At 39.5% G+C, this 19,232-nt stretch overlaps 1 protein-coding gene across 1 annotated transcript in view; it reads left to right on the forward strand.

Moving 5' to 3' along the window:
• Positions 1–19,232, forward strand: part of LOC145977918 (venom allergen 5-like) — a 119,439-nt gene that overhangs the window by 10,642 nt on the left and 89,565 nt on the right. Inside the window, exons 2-3 of the mRNA XM_083110233.1 lie at positions 4,583–4,728; positions 13,444–13,565. Of these exons, the coding sequence (XP_082966359.1) occupies positions 4,587–4,728; positions 13,444–13,565 (264 nt within the window). The 5' untranslated portion in view covers positions 4,583–4,586. The remainder of the gene's footprint in view (positions 1–4,582; positions 4,729–13,443; positions 13,566–19,232) is intronic.

Here is a 19,232-nt window from a genome sequence, read left to right on the forward strand (position 1 = left end):
AACAACGTCTGCCATCTATTGTCGAATGTAGAAGCAAATTGGGCAATGTACGTAAGTACAAAAAACGGTTGGATAGCCAGTTGGGAAATGTAGTACTGTTGCTTGAAATCGAGTCTATAGGGATGGACGAATATATTCGGGAATTGAAAAATATAGTACAGGATACCATTTCTTAACTATAATATGTAACGAGTGTTCAGAAGATATGTGTAGGTAGGTTAGGCGGGCGTTAAGTTTGAACTTGGCAATAGGAATTCGGTAAAGGTTTCGGTGTTACTATTTCGATAGCTCTTTTTGCGTATGAGTTTTAGGTTTTATTAGAATGTAAGCATGGAATGAACATCGCAAGTATAAATAAACCCCTTAAATTTCAAAGGTAAAAGATCTGCTGTTAATGGAACAACGGTATCAAGTCACTCACTATACGGAATTGTATTATTGTATTATTATTACTATTGTCTTTTGTATTTGTAGTTACACTTTTTTTGGAATGAATCTAATTTTTGGAATAAGGAGTATGGGGAAGACCGCAGAAAAGATATGCAAAGTGCTTAGGAAAGCAGGCATTAAAACTTACAGGAAGGGAGAAAGAAGCATCTTATGAATAGCGAAGAATACAAACAAGAAAAAGGAAAACAGAGAAGATGAAGGAAATGTAAAGAATGTCAGAGTGTGTACATAGGAGAAACGAAAAAGAGGCTGAAAGACAGGTTGAAACAACATAGGGATGATGTACGACTTAAGAGAGAGAGAAATGCGATATTTAAACACACGAGAGAAACAGGACATGACATAGAGTGGGATGAGGCTAAGCAGATAGGAAGGGAGAAGAGAATACTAGTGAGAAAATGGAAGGAGGCCAAGGAAATAGAGAAGAAAGGTGAAGAAGACACAATGAACTGGAATGGGGGACTGAAGATAAACAAAGAATGGAAGAAGGTGTTAGAAAGAGTGGAAAGGACAAGAGAGAAAGAGGAGAGAAGAAGGAAAAGAGCGTGAGATGAAGATTCCAGATGGAAGAAAATGTTTAGCCTTTCTGGTGAAAGTACAATTGACAAGGAAAAGTCACCTGCTAGAATGTTCCAGAACAACTTTCTAATAGGTGGGTAAAAAAGGTAAAGTGCTTTCCTGTGCATAGCACCACGCCATGAAGGCGTATAGGGGGTGTGGGGGTAACGCCCCACACTTCCTTGATCCGGTCGTGAGTGGGGGTGATGTCGGGAGAGGAGTAATTTTTGTGTATATATATCGTCCTGTTTTGTACCTTGTTACATTTGTACTTGGTGCAGAGTCTGAAGAAGACCTTGCTAGAAGGTTGAAACGTTACGTGTAGTTTATATTTTATAATAAAATAAATTTCTGCCTTGGTCAGCATATTGAGTTTTTCTAATTTTTGTGTATTTCTTGTATCTGTATGTGTATTATTTTACATTTAGTTTACTGCTCCAGACGCAGTTTATCTTATCTTATATGTACAGTGTCATCATATAGACAAGGGTTAAGTGGCAGAGCAGCCCTTGGATGAACCTCGCCAGCTTAGTAAAGAAAATTATTATTATTATTATTATTAATGTAAATATGGCAAGTGTTTCAAGATTACGTTTAAATCTCATCATAAGATCTAATTACCTATATTAGAACCAATATACTAAGTACTTAGAACCTTAAGGTAATACGTAGTTTACTTCACTGAATGGTAACATACAGTAGTGGCATTAATTCTGGACACTTTTAGTAAAATGTTATTTTTTAAAACATCTCGAATGTAGAAACTATATTCTGTATAGAAATATTAAACAAGTTTAAATGACATCGTTCAGTAACTTCAATAATTGCATCTGAGTGCAGCATTGTAGTCTGATTATAATTGTTATTGTTATTTTCAACCAACAGAACGAATGTGTGCGATTGTTGTATAGTAGGTCAACTTCTCAACTGCAGGAAACAATGAAGCTCACACTTAACCCACAGTACAATACAGAAAATACCAATAATCAGAGAACAATGCTGCAGTAAGATGAAATTCTTGAAGCTACTGAACAATGTACAACAATGATGCTCCCAGTTGACCTACTATATACAACAATCGCACACAAGCGTTCTGTTCGTTGAAAATAACAATAACAATAATAGATAAAAATGCTGCACTCAGATGCAATTATTGAAGTTACTGAACGATGTCATTTAAACTTGTTTAATATTTCTATACAGAATATAGTTTTTACATTCGAGATTTTTTAAAAAAATAACATTTTACTAAAAGTGTCCAGAATTAATGCCACTACTGTACATACAAATTTGCTTACAAAAAAAAATACCTCCAAAAATTAAATCACAAATAAGCAAGAAGCTTAATTCGCACAGTGGTTCAGATATATAGCCATCTCTAAGTAGAATCATATCTCTGCCAGACTATATCAGAGAAGATGAGTGCATGTCGACAGGACCACTTCAGTAACCTCCCACAATACCTTGCGAGAGGGAAGATTGCGTGCGCCCGACCACCGCTATCTTCCCACGCTGACGGTTTCGTCATTACCTTCCAGTTCGAACGCTCTTCGGATCTCTCCCTCTCTTGTCTTCAATTTTCCCTTATTTTTTTTTCCAGTTCCAGCTCCAGTAGCTGCACAAAAGGTATCATTATCCTAACAGCCTTTCCTGGAAACGCGCTGAGAGAAAGCTTACACCGGTAAGGCGTCTGCCAGTCATTCCAGAAGGTCTGCGTGTGGGGGATTGCTTCTATCTTCGGCCTACTGGTTATGTCTCAATCTGCACTTATCTGGTGCTCAGTGACGCGCCCAGGATTGATTTTCGAAGGGGCGCGTCACTTTTATAGCAGTCAGTCCTTATTTTGCCATCATTTTCTCCCTTTGACGTTATTTTTTTTTAGGAACTAGGAACACTGGGTCAAAAGGGGGATATGACTCCCACTCCCCCCTTGGGCACGCCACTGCTGGTGCTACTGAAACTAGTGGCACGTGTACTTATTTTGAACAAGTAATGCTGTTTGTCTAAAAAAGAAAGATATGGGAAAGAAAGGAAACAGCAGGGTGTCTAAAAATTACCTGACTTTTCCAGGTCTTCCAGACCAAGAACCAAAATTATCCAGACCAAAGCTATCAAGGCAATTCATAAATTTAAAGGTGTATGTAAGAAGGTCGCTATATTTTAGCATATTCTTTTCCAGACTTCTAATGGTAAGGAGAAAGGTTATACTTCGTATTACATGCCTTGATGAGCAATTTAACTAAGGCTGAAAGTGCTTATAAATGCTTAGAATACCACTTACTATCGAAGTTTTTAGAATATTCACTTCACATGCAAAAGTGATAATAGCAGGATTGAATTATGGTGAGCAACAATAAATTAAATTTAAAAAAATAATAACAACTAAGAGGTTGTTCGCTTTATATCCGACAATTTTTGACGGGTACTCACCTTAAGAGATACCGCGCCGCCACCACCGATCATGTTCTATTGGACCCCCAGCATTGTGGACTATCGTCAGGCATCGCAGTGTCCATTGCATCAAGCTCCGGCGCAGGACAGGCATGGGAATTCTGTCCCACTCCTCCCTGCAAGCTTTCCATAGACCATCCAGGGTGCGCGGGCGGCGATGTTGAAGACGTCGTTTCAACAGTCCAAATGTGCAAAAATCCATTGGACTGGCATCTGGGCTTTTCACAGGAATGTCTTCAAACGGAATGACACGAATTCCTAATTCCTCTGCCATTTCCTGATAAAAACGTAGTGATGTTCTGGCGGTATGACTCGAAGCCTTGTCCATATGGATCAACACCTGGTTCGCGTCCATTCCATACAATTGTGGGATGTCTCTCCGATAGAAAGGTGTCAGAATGGAGTCTTGGAATTATCTGGCATCCCCCTTCACGTTTTTGTCCACCTTGCGTATCATCAACTTACCCTCATATCCGAATCCCGTCACAACTATAAAGCCACAAGGGAAACTTTCCCTGCACCCCTTAGCACTACGGGTGACACTTTGCTTGCAGCCCTTCTCCTGGTGGTTTTCGTGGGTGAATGTTTCGCAACGAGAGCCTGCTGTGTGTAACGGGCCACAATAGCTTTCGCAGTAGTCACCCCGAGTGTTAACCCATTATCCCGACACTGTTTCACAATGCGTACGTATGAAAACTTAGCATGGAAAAGGGCCATTACGTAATCCTCCCAACACCGGTTGATTTTCGGCGCCATTTGATAACATTCACTACCAACACTCACGCACCTACAAGGTCAGACACAACACTGCTCCCGCCAGCAGACCCATAGTTCCAGCATGATACGCCAGGTGGCAGCACCGAATCGAAAATGGTCGGATATAAAGCGAACAACCTTACTGTATAGTATAAATAATACATAATTATAGTGATTGATTGATTTGATTGATTTTACTTAGCTTTTCTGCAACTTTTGACGAAAGTGATTGAATTTCTCACACACTTTACCTTACCCCCTAGATTTTCAAATGGTGGCCTCATCTAGAATAACATGAGGATGTAATAAGTTGGAAAGAAATAGAGGATGTACTGAAGTACTAACAGATATAATTTGTTCTTTTAAGGAAGATGAAGGGGGCAAGGATATTCGGAAGTCTTCTAATCTTGACACTGTTTGTGATGACGACTAGCTGCCCTTACAGATATATTGACCCACATCACACACTCTGTGTCTACAGGAGTCGAGCCTGCCCTGGGAAGTCGCTAATCAGTAAGTATGTCACATCTTTTCTGTAGAGGCAATGTCAATTGAAACTGCATGGTGGCAATTTCCATATTTAGTTTGTAGAAGCTATTTTTTTGGTTGTTTTCATATCAATATTCATAAGGCTAAATAAATAGGTTTTTCTGCACGCCGCTCTCACAATAATGGTATTTTGTAACAACTACAAGGTGGCGCAAAAGTCATCACCTGATTTTCTTAGCCTATAGCTTGGTTTTTAAATTAAACAAAGTAGTTTTTTTGTGTTAAAGTTTTATTGATACTTGTCAGTATTACGTCCTCAGTTTGTAAAGATAACATCCAATAAATGACCACCATTCGAATTGATGCAAATTTGGGCTGTTGGTGGTGTTGGAAAGAATCTGCGGGGAAATGATTTCAATTTCATTCTGAATATTGTCAGAGGCCTGCACAAGACCTGGAGCAGACCCGTTCGCGAGACAACGCTCCTGAAATGCCATGCAACCTGCGCAACATCCTCGCTTGAGCAGCTTGTATGCCCACCTGCCCAGATCGTTCCTGGCAGGCATTGTAGACCCGCCGGGTACCCGCAGTCTTACGATACCTAGTAGGTCTCAGTTCGTTCTTTCCATCAACTGCAGGCCCCTCCCTCTGCATGACGTAGTTGCTTCGAGTAGAAACTGCACCGGGCCCACACCGTTCTGCAGTGCTGCCAACTGCAATAGATTTTCACTACTTATAAAAGGGAACTCAAAGCTTCGTAAGCCACATCACCAATGAAATGAGATTTACGAATGTTGCTACCCCCCCCCCCACACACACACACACATTGAAATAGGTTTTCCGTGGCACAGGATCCATAAGTATATGTCGTAAATAACCAATATACGTATATATAGTGATATAGGGCAGGACTGAAACATGTCACGTTCGACGCTGAAGTCGCGAGTCAAACAACACACTGTTCTACTGCGAACACCAGGGCCGTAGCCAGCCAGGGGCATTGCCGTTACCCTCGTTTGGGGGAGGGGGGCAAGTACTTGGATAAACATAACAACAACAACAATCACAATAATAGTAATAAAGTAGCATGAAAGGCATTATTATCCTCATAAATCACGCAAAAAGGGGGTAGAAGTCGGTTCTCACGCATTTGTGTTGAAACAGAGGATTAGAAATATTTTCTTTCAACACGTCAATTTCACATTAGCTAATAATGGAAAACAAACACACAAACTTTTTTTGAAAGAAAGAAAGTGCATGATAAATGCATTCCGAATGTACATACATATGGCATGTAAAATTTCCATCTACAATATTTCCTTTTCACATGGAGCGACGTATTACATAATTAATTCATCCAACTTGTAACAAACCAACATTAATAGCAAATAATATCACGGGCCGCCATAGCATTCTCTGTTTTAAAACTTTTCTCACTTAGATCGTTCGGCGCTCAGGGCCGACTCCCGCTACCCCTTTGCTACGGCATTGAACTTGATGAGACTTGTATTTTAATGTTTGACCCCCACCCTGACCCCTCCGCTAGACAATTTCCGTCAAAGGTTGTGAGCAATGCACCCTGCCTCCTCTGGTTGCGCCACTGCGTGCCTGGTTAAGGCACCATGCAATGAAAAACAATTAGTTTTCAGTGAGGAGATTTTTGTTTGTTCGATCATTCATTTAGATAAATGAAACTGTAATATTGCGTGCATTTCCTGGCAATAAGATAAAAACTGCTTACACTGAACTGAAATCGATAAGTATATAAATTCTCCTTGGAGAAGCAGCTCCTCCTAGGACTTCGTAGGATTTAGTAGCTACGTAAGTAGGCAACACTGGCTGCAGCCGTCCACGTGGTGATGAAACACCTGGAGCGACACGCTGCCGGAGGGCTGTTTTTTTCCAGCAGGTTTTGCTGGCGCCCGGGCCTTGTTGAATGCCCAGGTACCTTGTAAGCGCAGAGCGCCTTGAAGATCAAGAACCCGGGTAAAGACGCAAGTCGACTCGTTGCCGTGGGCAGGCGAGCAGGTAAACCTGTTATCGCGTGCAAGCGGGCAGTGGGTAGGTAAAAGGCAGACTATGCTGGCCTCTAAATATTGTCCTTTAGTTGCTGTAACGTCTCTGGCTTATTCACATAAACCAATGACTTCAAATATCCCCAAAGGAAAAAATCTGAAGCGGACAAATCGGGGGACCTGGCCGGCCATGGCAAATCACCAAAACGAGATATTACTCTGCCCGGAAAAGTGTCACGCAAAAGAGCTAATGTTTCTCGGGCTGTATGTGCGGCATACTTATTCATTTTCGCACACAATAAATTTCGTGAGTATCTTCTACTTTACTGACAAAACACTACTGATATAAACAACAAGATGTCAAAATAAAGGTCAGTTCAAATAGGATGATGACTTTTGCACCCCCCTCCCCCGCCACCTGTTATTTCAACAAAAATATATTATTTTAAATTTCTTACATTGTCGTTAAAAAAACGTTAATCAGTTAGCGCGCCAGGGGCGTAGCGAGGATGGTTGGGCCCAAGCTTTGATAAAAGCAACAACAGTTGGTTTCGTATGTACCAAAAAAGTGTGATTCATAGTTATTTTAATCAAAATATAGAATTAAATACGGACTTACAATCGTGAAAACATCGCATTTTCATTACGCAAGGGGCTCACCTAGCTAATTGGAATGCATTAGGCTTACATGGCATTAATTGTATTTCAAAATTCGAATACAAAATGTGCTTTATTATCTGATACCAAAACAATCGATTACCAAACTTTCTTTCAAGTTCTGCTGAAACCTGAAGCTCCCCCTGTTGTTCCAAAAGAGAAACATATATTGGCTGAAACGGCGTTCAATATCACATGAAGTAATCGGAATATATGCTAAGCAATAGATTTCAAGGCGAAAGCTTATCTTGCATTCGCTTTGACAACAATGTTAGAATGGCAGATGCATTGTCTATTGTCAAGATTTAAAATAAATTGAGACTACAATAGATGAATACAGATGAACGGAAAACACGTGGTATTTAACAAAAGAAATGTAGTAATAGAACGAATACCGTATGGAATAAATATAGAAAAAATGTTTGAAAATATAGAAATTATATGTAAAAATAAAATAGGTTTTGAAAGCTTCCATATCTAAAAATATAGAAAATAAAAATAAGCTTTCTTCGAGCTCACATTCCACAATTCGCAAAGACAATACAAAATAACATTAATTTTAGCATCATATGAAGGTATGTATTTATATATAAATCCATTCCCTGCTCATAAGTTTTGATTTTACATGAATAATGAGAAATATATATATATATATATATATATATATATATATATATATGTAATCTATAAAATAGATTGGTAAACTATTTTTAAATTAAAGATTCGTATAATCTTAACGAGATTAATTTCCAGAGTTTTATTGGAGAGTGATAAAAATAGAATATGGCAGTAGCCATGACGACGCCACATGGGAGGGCGAGGGTGAATGCCCCTGTCAACCAGACAGCAACCATACCTCCACACCCAACCAACAATTAAACCTAGATAATAAATGCTCTTTTTGAACCCCGCTCTGCCTCCCTACTCATATTGTCTGGCACAGTTACTGTGGAGGAGGCAGCAGATTTCAGTGGGGAGAAAACAGTAAACAAAGCGAATGTTCTTTCAGAGAACCTATTTTAAAGTTTTATTAATGCACGCTATTTTTTTAATTAACCGTTTGCGTGTGAGTATTTCTGAATCCACATCATTGTTTTCATTGTACTATTTTTTGTAATTTTGTGTACATGAATACACTAGCACAAAAACACCGAAATATTTTATGAAGTGGATGTCTTTGGGATTAAATCAATAAGTGAAATATGAAAATAGAAATTACAAGTTCTTATTCAAGTGTGATGAGTACGAGTTGCCATATACAAAAATTCAACCATCATTGGGATAAAACATGCCAGTTCTAAGGAAATCCAGTTCTACGAAAAAGTATTGTGGACTAACTTGTCGTGAATGATTCCTTGAAATATAGTTCCTGCCTATTGTGTGTATTCAACCTCTTCTAAGATCTCAACATCGTTACAAAGAGCCATGAAAACACGCACAAGAAAAAATACAATGTTGCATTTGCGCTTCTCGTTACAGGGAATAACTTTCAAGGTTTACTGTTGAATGTTATTGAATGCAACGTAAACATTATGTATTAACATCGTTAACAGAGTGTGTGCGACCTCTGTGAATAAGGTTATTGACACAGCGTGGCCAGTTAACAATGTAAGCAGCGACAACAAAGCACGATTATTGGTAATGTTGACTTCTGACTATGGGATGGAAGGTTGAAGAAGCAATAAAAAGTGCAAGGCTCTTTATCTGTTTGGTAAGAATTTTATGATCACCTTTTGTGTGGATAATGCTCATACAATGACGTTTTTATGCTCCACGACACAATGTAAAAACATGTTCCATTGTTTTTTGGTGTGTCAGAAGCCAATAAATCACTAGCAAAAATGATTTGAAATCAAAATTGGTATTTTTATTTATAATATTACCTGAAAGGCTTGACGTTACGTTATTAAATATAAACTTCATACAACTCCACAGGTAAGTTGTTTTGCCGTGTGCAATTAATATGACCTTATTGGCACCTAAACAGATACATATATGGAAGAGTGCATTTGCGTTGCATGTGTTTGGTCCAGCCATAAGAAAGCCTTATACACTTATGTACTTTTGTACTACGGTAAGGTAGGTAGGTGAGTCAGGCAAAACAGCACAGCACATGGGTGTATAACGGGCGCATGTACTCACATTTTATTTGTAAAAATTACATGAATCTATCTGCCCAATTAAGCACCTTTTACAAGCCAATTCACCATCCCTTTTGTTATATTCTGTAAGTTAACTTCTGTTCTTATGGAACTATAATTTAGATTTCTCTTTTGCAGGGGAACCAGATAATGGGAAAATAAAGTGGCAGTATACGATGATTTTTTTTTCATGATAGGTTTTATGAATTTCAGGACCGGGCGTCCTCCTTGATTAGCGCCAAAATCTTAGTTCTGATTACACAAGCGTGGCTATTCGTCTGTTTGTTTGAGTAAATATTTAATTCCACTTTATACACCGGAAGCCTAATCAAGACTGTACACAATTTCAAGTTGGCCAAACACTATGTATCTCCAGCTGGTGCGTAACTATTTTTGAAAAGAGATGGATTTGTTGACAAGAATTAATTGAATTTATTATTATTATTTTGTTTACTTTACTTCACTTTTCTGCCACTTTTGGCTAATTCCGAAGATGGGGGATGAGTGATGATGTGCTGAAATTGATGAATGGACACTCACAAACACTCATGCCCAGGCCGGGATTCCAACCCGGGACCCCTGGCGTCGCCACGGGGACCGGCAAGAATTAATTGAAGTTACTCTTGCATAACATAATAAGTATAGTACGAAACCATGTTGCAATTTAAGATAAGATATCACTTTGATGTCATTATGTAGGTATTAAATAAACACATACGTGCATTAAAAGTGCTACTTAACAGAAACTCAGTATTTTTAAAATAAAGCTATTATTTTTCGTCATTAAAACCATAAACATATAACATGGTAATGTTTTATTGGAGGTGGAAAGTAGGAAGACCAGGGTAGAAAGATAAGGGGTCGCAATAATCTACCTTGCCCGGGTGAAAATTATATCTTGAGGCGCCCCTGAATTTCAGTGTGTGTATCTTTAAGTCGATAACAAAGACAATTTTCTGCTGGATGTGCATATAACTCGGTTACTTCAGCTACCAAAACACAACAAAAATCAAATTATTCTTAAGTACACTTTTGTGAAGGGCCATTTTACTGTATTTTGAAAAGTGTAGTCATCACGTTCAGCGCCACACAAATTTCAGCTGGTTGGGTCACCGTAACAAAAAAAAAGTTGCAATTCAGTGTTGCATCTCAGAGGTAATTGCATAATTACAGTATGCAAGCAGCCAACCAAAGTTTAATGTCCATTATCGGAACTCGTGTAATCACTGAGTCATTTATTAATAACATGATGCAAGGATTATTACGATAATGTCTAAATATACCGGGTGTTGGTTTGCATTCTTTCCAGTAGATGGCAGTCTAATTCGATGAGCTTTATGCGAACAAAAGCATGAAACGGCAAAGCTTGTTATTTATAGCTTATTAGTGATTTTAGGCGTTGTAACATTGGCGAAATGCACTTTGAGCCGCCATATTGGAAAATCTTACCCTACCATATTTTAGGTATACACAGATAAATGTGTCATAGTTAACCAAACTATATTTGCATAATAAATATTAATTTGATTTCCTGATCCATACAAGTAAAGTCGTTGTTTAGGCTTCTATTTTTAAAATGGTAATAGAAGGGAATCAGATAATGCGTAGATTTATAGATTGATTTTGATCAGATGAGGGAAGGGATTAAATATGGTTAAATAGGTGAAGAGTAATGTTTTCACTTAAAACTTATTGGTGTACTTATTAAAGAAAACAGGAAGTGCTTGTTTACGGTTTGTTGTGAATCAGTTTTGTATTGACAATCGTCTGCGAAAATTAATGCATAATTAATGATAAATAACAAATATTATTAATGCATCTACGATTTAGAAGACGACGCGAAGATAAAGAAATACAGCATATATATTATCGTTATTATATCAAATTATCCATAAAATAATAAACAGGGACTTTACTTTTGTGAGCTGGAATAATAATATTTTTCTTATTCTATAAATCTTGAAGTTTTCTATTTATTTAGGCACTAATCTTTTTGGTACATCAGCTGATTTTTATACGAATTTTAGTCATTTTAATTAGACATAAGCTGGATAATGAATCATGCTGTTATTCCATAGTATTATCATTATTATTATTATTATTATTATTATAATTACCTGTAGAACTATTGTTAATACACTTCGGGAAGCCAACAATCGTAGGTAAGCATTATTTTGGTGAGAATGAGACAGCAAGTCCTTTCGTGTTCCCCTGGTACAATTTAGGCTGGATAGTTTCATAAACTAACCGATTCTCTAGCTTTCATTTACTAATGGTATTATCTACTGTTATCCACTGTACTATTATACAATATTAAAAGTTTAAAATTATTGTACAATAATTTGTAGGTGTGCGTCAAACTTCGGTACAAAAGAGCAAATAAAATGGTGAAGTTTGCACAATAACGAATTGTAACATAAAAGTGAATAAAAGGAACACTAATCCTTCACCGCCTCCAAGACTTTGCTAGTGCCACCAGCTCGTTAACCAAATAATAGGCACCATTTTGAAATTGGAAACCACCACCCCCACCGCAACTTTCAGTTGTGCGCCCCTACTCTTTTTTCTTTTTTTTTTTTAAAAAAAAGCTTTCCTTCCTAATATATTAATTCACACCTACATTTATATATTTTTCTATACAAATATGAAAATACATACATGTAATTTGAATCAATATAAAAACTGGTATGAACGATTAAGACAACAGACAAACTGTAGAAAAATATAAATTATAATTACATATAGAAATTCACTGTTACTACAAAAATTACGATATTATTAACTGTCCATTACTAGTCCTCTGACTTTTTGGATGGAAGCAAATTGTTTTGCTAGTTTGGCCAAGTTCAGTTTTCGAGCCCGATTGCGTTCTATATACTAAACAACGCCAGTCCACTCAATATCACTCTTGTCATTGTGCTCTTCAAGTATTTTTTATCAATTTAGCTTCGAAAAAGACCTCTCAGTTCATGAAGACGTCACAGGTATGGCCAAATACAGCATATATAAGCAGTGCATACGTCAGAAATGCCAGAATTTTGTTTTCTATCAACAGGAATTCTGAAATTTCGCCGATGTTCGACATGTTTCTTCATTATTATTTCAGGTTTGACGTTACATTCCGAAAACAAACAATGTCTGTGGCTACAGTGAAAGACTGAAAAAGGTGAAGCTTTCTTTGATCTGTATCATACACTGAAATCTATTGTTTTCTCGAAATACTACAATATCTAAAGCACATAGAAAAACGTATTTTCTTGCCTGTCGTCTACCCATCGGTGACGTAACCAATGACTTGAACTATTCAGCTAATGAAGGTTTTCTTCTAATATGGTAAGTCCTCCCCGATGGCGCAGTGGTGGCGTCGTCGCCTTGTAATCAAAGGGTCCCGGGTTTGATACCCGGTGGTTCGGATCCCACTTTAAACTGTAGGTCCAGTCTCGATTAGCCTTACTGTGCATAAACTTAAAACACCAAGCTCAATTCTAATATGGTAATTCACTAATTTTCTAGCGGTTAACATTTTCTGTTTGCAGTTGTAAGGACACAGATAAATAAATAAAATATGTTTGGTTGAAAATATAGTTTAACGCCGAAAGGAAAACTTTTGTGGACTATCGGTCTTCCTTAATTTATCATTCGTAATACGCCCCCGAAGCCCGTGCCCCCCCCCCGCACCGCGGGGGTTCTATTTACGCCACTGTCCTTGGTATCTCTTCACAAATTAATTAAGTGAAATGCGCATTCCTTATCAGCGCCATTCATCCTTTCATCTTGAATCTTCTGACCTGTTTGTATTCCGTGTACAGTCACGGACACTGCCGGCTTGTAATGATTCCATTGAAAGTCAATGTATTCATTACAAGCCAGCAGTGCCCGTGACTGTACAATCAACTTGGATGCTAATCTTCTGTATTTATTTCTAGGAAGTGGAGGATTAACTTGCCAAGACAAACAATTAATTCTAGACGTTCACAATCGGCTCCGACAGATGGTAGCACTGGGTCAAGTACGTCTCCAACCGGCAGCTTCAAACATGCGAGAACTGGTAAGTTTTAGAAAACAATACAACATCCAAGAAATTTTCTTAATATAAAGATTGTATAGCTAGTTAAATAGTAAATGCATGGAGGAAAATCTGTCTTTAATCAAGATAGTTGCATTTCAGCAAGGAATAGAAAAACATTATCGAAGAGCGTACTTCTAAAGTGATTGATATTTATGTTGTATACGAAATCCACTTGAAAATAGCACATATGGTGTGACTAATAACAGCTTATAGTAGCACGTTTCAGACACCATGTAGGTATAATTAATTAATGAAGCCTTCTAATTTCACGATTTATCATCCAGGCTTCCCCGATGGCGCAGTGGTAGCGTCGTTGCCTTGTAATCAAGGGGTCCCGGGTTCGATACCTGGTGGAGGCACATAGTGTTTCGGATTCCACTTTAAACTTTAGGTCCAGTCCCGATTAGCCTTACTGTGCATAAAGTAGACTTAAAGCACTAAATCAACCAACCAACGATTTATCATCCTTCATGGTCATGCCTGTCGCCGGAAATATTGTCTACATAGCATCAGGTGATTTATAAAACTCGAATGGGAGAAATAATAACAATGATAAATTATTATCAAGGTTATGGTTATTATATAATAATAACTATTATAAACTGATTAAAATAAACCAATTTCATTTCAGTTTTTAAATTAATATTATTATATCCTTTTGGAGAATTTTATACTTGATCCACCAGAATGTGTGAATGTGGAGGACAATTGTTTTTCATTAGCTATTTACATTTCTTACAATTCGTTTAATGAAAATTTTTAGTTATTCCATTTGTGTTATGAACTTTTTATAAATTTCGTTCAAATAAGACTAAAAGTTAGGGGGGAAATTTTACTTATTAAAATGACCTATGCCAATTTCCAGGAGAGGTTGAGGGACTGGTTCGACTCCCCCCCCCCCCTCTTGACGGTGCAAGTAGCAACAGTCGTAGCTGATGGACTGTCGCGTCAAGTAAGACATAAGCAATATTGTATGCTACATACACACACTATACTGCTCGCATTTCCAACTGGCGGCTGAGTAACAACAAATCAGCGATCGGTTGAATTCTCTTCGACTGACATCGGGCATTTTCGTGTCACAAGGTACCGAACGTTGTTGGAGGGCGAAACAAATGAGCGTCGGATACACAGCATGTTGCCAAACCTACTGTAAAACGGGGGAGAGAGAGAGTTGATTGGTGGCGTTAGTGGTTAAGAGCTGTACAATAGTACACAACGCACGGGAAATGAGTACACAAAACGCCCAAACACTGTACAAAGAAGGTAATAAAATGAACTGGGGGGAAACAGAAGTACGCTTGGCAACGTTGTAAGGGGAGAGTGATGTCGCCCCTACAACTTTTACTTCGCAACTGAGGTTGCCGCCAGTTGAGCCAGCGATCAGTTATAGGTATGCCCACAAATGCGATTTTGACATAAGTACGCGACCCGGGCATGTTATGTTTCAGAAGTTATGTAGTTAATGAATAATAAAAAGGAAAAAGGAACAATCAATATAAAGATTCCACTGCCTTCCCCATGGCGCAGTGGTAGCGTCGTCGCCTTGTAATCAAGGGGTCCCAGGTTCGAACCACTGTGTGACAGCCGTCTGAACCTCTTCGTCGCTGTGAAAATGTTGACCGGACAGGAACTGGTGGTGCAAGAACAGGTGGTAATCACTGGGAGCGAGATCCGGGCTGTACGATGGATGATAGAACACCTCCCAACCGAACCTGTCCAGAAGGGAAGTGCGCGTAGCCATATGAGGCTTCGCATTGTCGTACAGCAAAATCACCCCGGCACTGAGCTTACCGCGTCGCTTTTTCTGAATGGCTCGTCGCAATGTCCCCAGTGTTTCACAGTAACGGTTAGCGTTCACACTCGCCTCTGTGCAGAAACTCTGAGCAGAATGCCTTGTCTGTCCCAGAATACCGTGCACATCACTTTTCGCGCCGACACAGTCTGTTTGAACTTCGTCCTGCATGGAGATCCACTGTGACGCCAATGCATGGACTGCTGCTTGCTTTCTGGGGTGCTGTATCCCCTGTGATGATCCGGTTGAGAAAATCGTCATCATCATGGTAACACTGCAGAAATGTCAGCGCCATGCCCATGCGTTTTCCTTTGTGTTTGGCGTCAGTTGTTTCGGCACTCACGGGGCACACAATTTTCAGAACAAAGAGGCGTTTGGTAACAATGTCGTGCAACAACAACCGAGAAATCTGCGGACGCGACGATCCTCCAATATGCGCTACTGCACCTGCTCCACAAGCTCGTCCATAACGGCCGATGGCCACCCACTGCGCTCGTCGCCATGCACATTTTGCCCGCCTTCAGTAAATGTCCTGCACCAACGACGCACCATCTACTTGCTCATGACGTCTGGCCCAGTTGATGATGAATTTCGATCGGCTACATGTTTTGTGCGTTCAAGAACTTGATCACCGAACGAACCTCGCACGCGGCGGGAGAAGGAATAAGAGCCGCCATGTTTCATCGCTGCCGCGACGCTACTGAGGACTTTCGGGAGGCGTCTTCTAAGACATTCACTAACCAGGGTATGTGCCTCTCACGCATGCGCAAGACCGGTTTCAATACGCATGGCCTGCCACCTGTGGCCGAGTGGGAAACTTACTTTCTGGATGCGCCTAATAGTAATGCCACTTGCTTCAGTTTGAAATTATCATGTTCCATCAACGCCCTTATAATAATTACCATAAATTACTGTGACTGAAATTAAATTATGTTAAATGTAAGTATACTTTTTAGATGGATTCCAGGGCTGGCGTCCCCTTGCCCCTCCCCCTCCGGACGTCCATGTACTATAGTAACCCATTTAGTATTATCTACAACCTAGCTAATCTAGTCCAAGAACCCCCTCCCCCTTTTCTCCAATTATTTTCTCTCCAATTACTTTCTCTCTATCCCATCCACTCTCTCCGACATGCGAATACTGAAAAATTCGAAAATAAATTTTCAACACGGAAAAATGTGTCTGCATACCATGGAACACAATCAACCTACAGAAAAAAAATACCTATATTGAAGGATAAAGGTCATGACATTTCGTTCCTCCCGGACGAACGACTTCATTTATCATAGGCGGCGGACATGTTCATTTGTTGCTACGAGAGAGGAAAAAGACGATTTCGCATGCAGAAAGCAGAATAAGGCAAATGCATCCTTATGGTCTATTCTTGTGTTATGTCTGGTTGAATTTCGATCGGTAGAAAAAGGCGCATATTAGGTGCAGTAGAAAAATCAGTGATCGAATCAAGACTTTCCAAGATTTTCTATATGATTATGTGTAAAATATATTTATGTATATACGATATACAGGGTGTATCGTAAGTAATAGCGCAAATGACACAGTTGAAAGTACACGATAATACGTGGGTTAAGTCATAAGTCATGGCAATTATTTTTTTCCTCGCGAACAGGGGATAATACGAAAAATCTAAGATATACATTTGAAAGTGTATGGAATGTACTTTCGAAAGAAGCCACTAGATGGTGTATGTGAACAACGGTGGGGTAGTAAGCACGCACCCAAGTTCAGTCGGTGAGTGACAGCGTTCGAAAATGGAAGTCATGAAGCAGGAGCAACGTTCGTACGTTAAAATAGCAGTTCTCCGCAGTAGAAATGCACGGGAAGCACTGGGTGTGCATGCCATAATAAAACACAAGTGAGTGAATACTTTGAAGGTTGTTGAATAGTGTAGTCTTGTCTACTTGTTGTTCATGCTATAATGAAACACTTGTCCAATGTACTGTGTTCTGCCTCTTCCCTACGAGAGTCTCCTGCATCCAGACTTCATCTAGTGGCTTCATTCGAAGGTACATTGCATACACTTTCAAACATATATCTTAGATTTTTCGAGTTGTCTCCTGCTCGCGAGAAAAAAATAGTTGCCGTGACTTATGACTTAACCATCGTAGAAGCAAAAAAAGTCTTAGTAAACATGGGTCCGCAAACGAGCCGTTTTCGAGATAATTGCGAATGTGTAGTTACAAACCGCCACTGACCTCATTGTTTGTAAACGTCGTCCTAGTTGGTAAAATGCTAAAAATACAGTAAGAAAAGTCATTGGAGATCTCATTGCTTTTATTGAACATTCTACTTACTTTATCAAACGTTAGTATGATACAATTACTGTACACTCGTACGTGTTAAAGGAAGTGTTCAAAGTGTCGTCCTTGCATCTGGATGTAATACCGTACGCGATTACGCATTCGAATTCTTTCGAACACCGCCTGTTCATTTAGGAATCGGAATCATGTACAATTCTCTGTACTGATTGCATCCATCCTGTTTGATTACAACGCCACCTCTCGGAAATGTTCTACTTTGTAAACAGAGCAAACATCGCAAGGAGTAAAGCACTCGGTGTTTACAAAATGCATTCAGTGACGGCTTCTAACCACACATTCGCACACCTAGGACGACGTTTACAAACAATGAAGTCAGTGGCGGCTTGTAACCCCACATTCGCAATTATCTCGAAAACGGCTCGTTTGCAGACCCATGTTTACTAAGACTTTTTTGCTTCTATTATCATGTACTTTCAACTGTCAGTTTGCGCTATTACTTATGATACACCCTGTATGTACAGGTTGCTGCAGAAGTAACGTCCCTTTACAGTTGCTTGTAATCTTGACTATATCTTATGTGATAATTAAAGTTGCTTAAGTGCAGTAGAAAGATTAGAGTCCACTTGAACATGAACATAATCATATCTGTACAGTCACCGGCATTAGAAATGGGATCGTGTAATATTAACTCCACTACAATGTTGTGTAACTCCACGGCGGTGGCAGAAGTTGCCATTGAAAATTTGCTATTTAAATCCATTTATCGCCGGAGAGTTATGCAACACACGTGACGCCTTGCAGGAAAGCGAGTATTTCAGGATGTAGGTGTCCCATTTTTATTGCTGGTGAGTGTACATTGTTTTCATATTACTAAGAATACGAATTGCTTTAGGTTAAGTCAACCTCTGTGGCCGTGCGGTCTAAGGCGCTGTGTTTTGGGCTCCGACTGCGGGACGGCATGGGTTCGAGTCCGCCTGGGTTCTCGGCCTGTGTATAGGACCGGTGGCAACCTACCATCGTGAGGAAATTGGGGAGCTACGAGTGAGTAGCGTTACCCGGTCTGGGAAATCTCCTATAACGACTACGGGTTCGACGTGCTGACCCCACGTCACCCCCATTGAAGAACTCCACACCTCTAGGTAGGATTGTGCGAGGGAGACTGGCAGTCTGGAGATAGGCCAAGGCCCTTCCAGTGTTGTCAAGCCACGGAATATTATATTAAATGTTCAAAAGGCTATCCTTCTCTTGCGAGACAATCACTCATGCAAGCCTTACGACGTAATTCTTGGTTAAGAGCATGCGGGACAGTCTACACGGGCCTCTTCCCAAGATCTTTCCCCGTGGCAGTGTTGCAAACTTAGCTCTCTTGGAGCCAGATCTGACTCTTTCGTGCACTCGTTCGGCTGTGAACTGCCATCACTGGTTCCGGTCCACATAGACCAACTTTTGCCATAATTATACATTTTGCACATGACGTGATATTGTTATATTAGCTGCGTCGCCCCATCCCCTCTTATATCCCCAGCTACTTCTTCATAGCGCCGTGTCGAAGTGAAATTGGCATCTTCGATT

The sequence above is a fragment of the Lepisma saccharinum genome, chromosome 24, assembly GCF_977018435.1.
Source record: "Lepisma saccharinum chromosome 24, izLepSacc3.1, whole genome shotgun sequence".
In the NCBI taxonomy this organism is placed as follows: Eukaryota; Metazoa; Arthropoda; class Insecta; order Zygentoma; family Lepismatidae; genus Lepisma; species Lepisma saccharinum.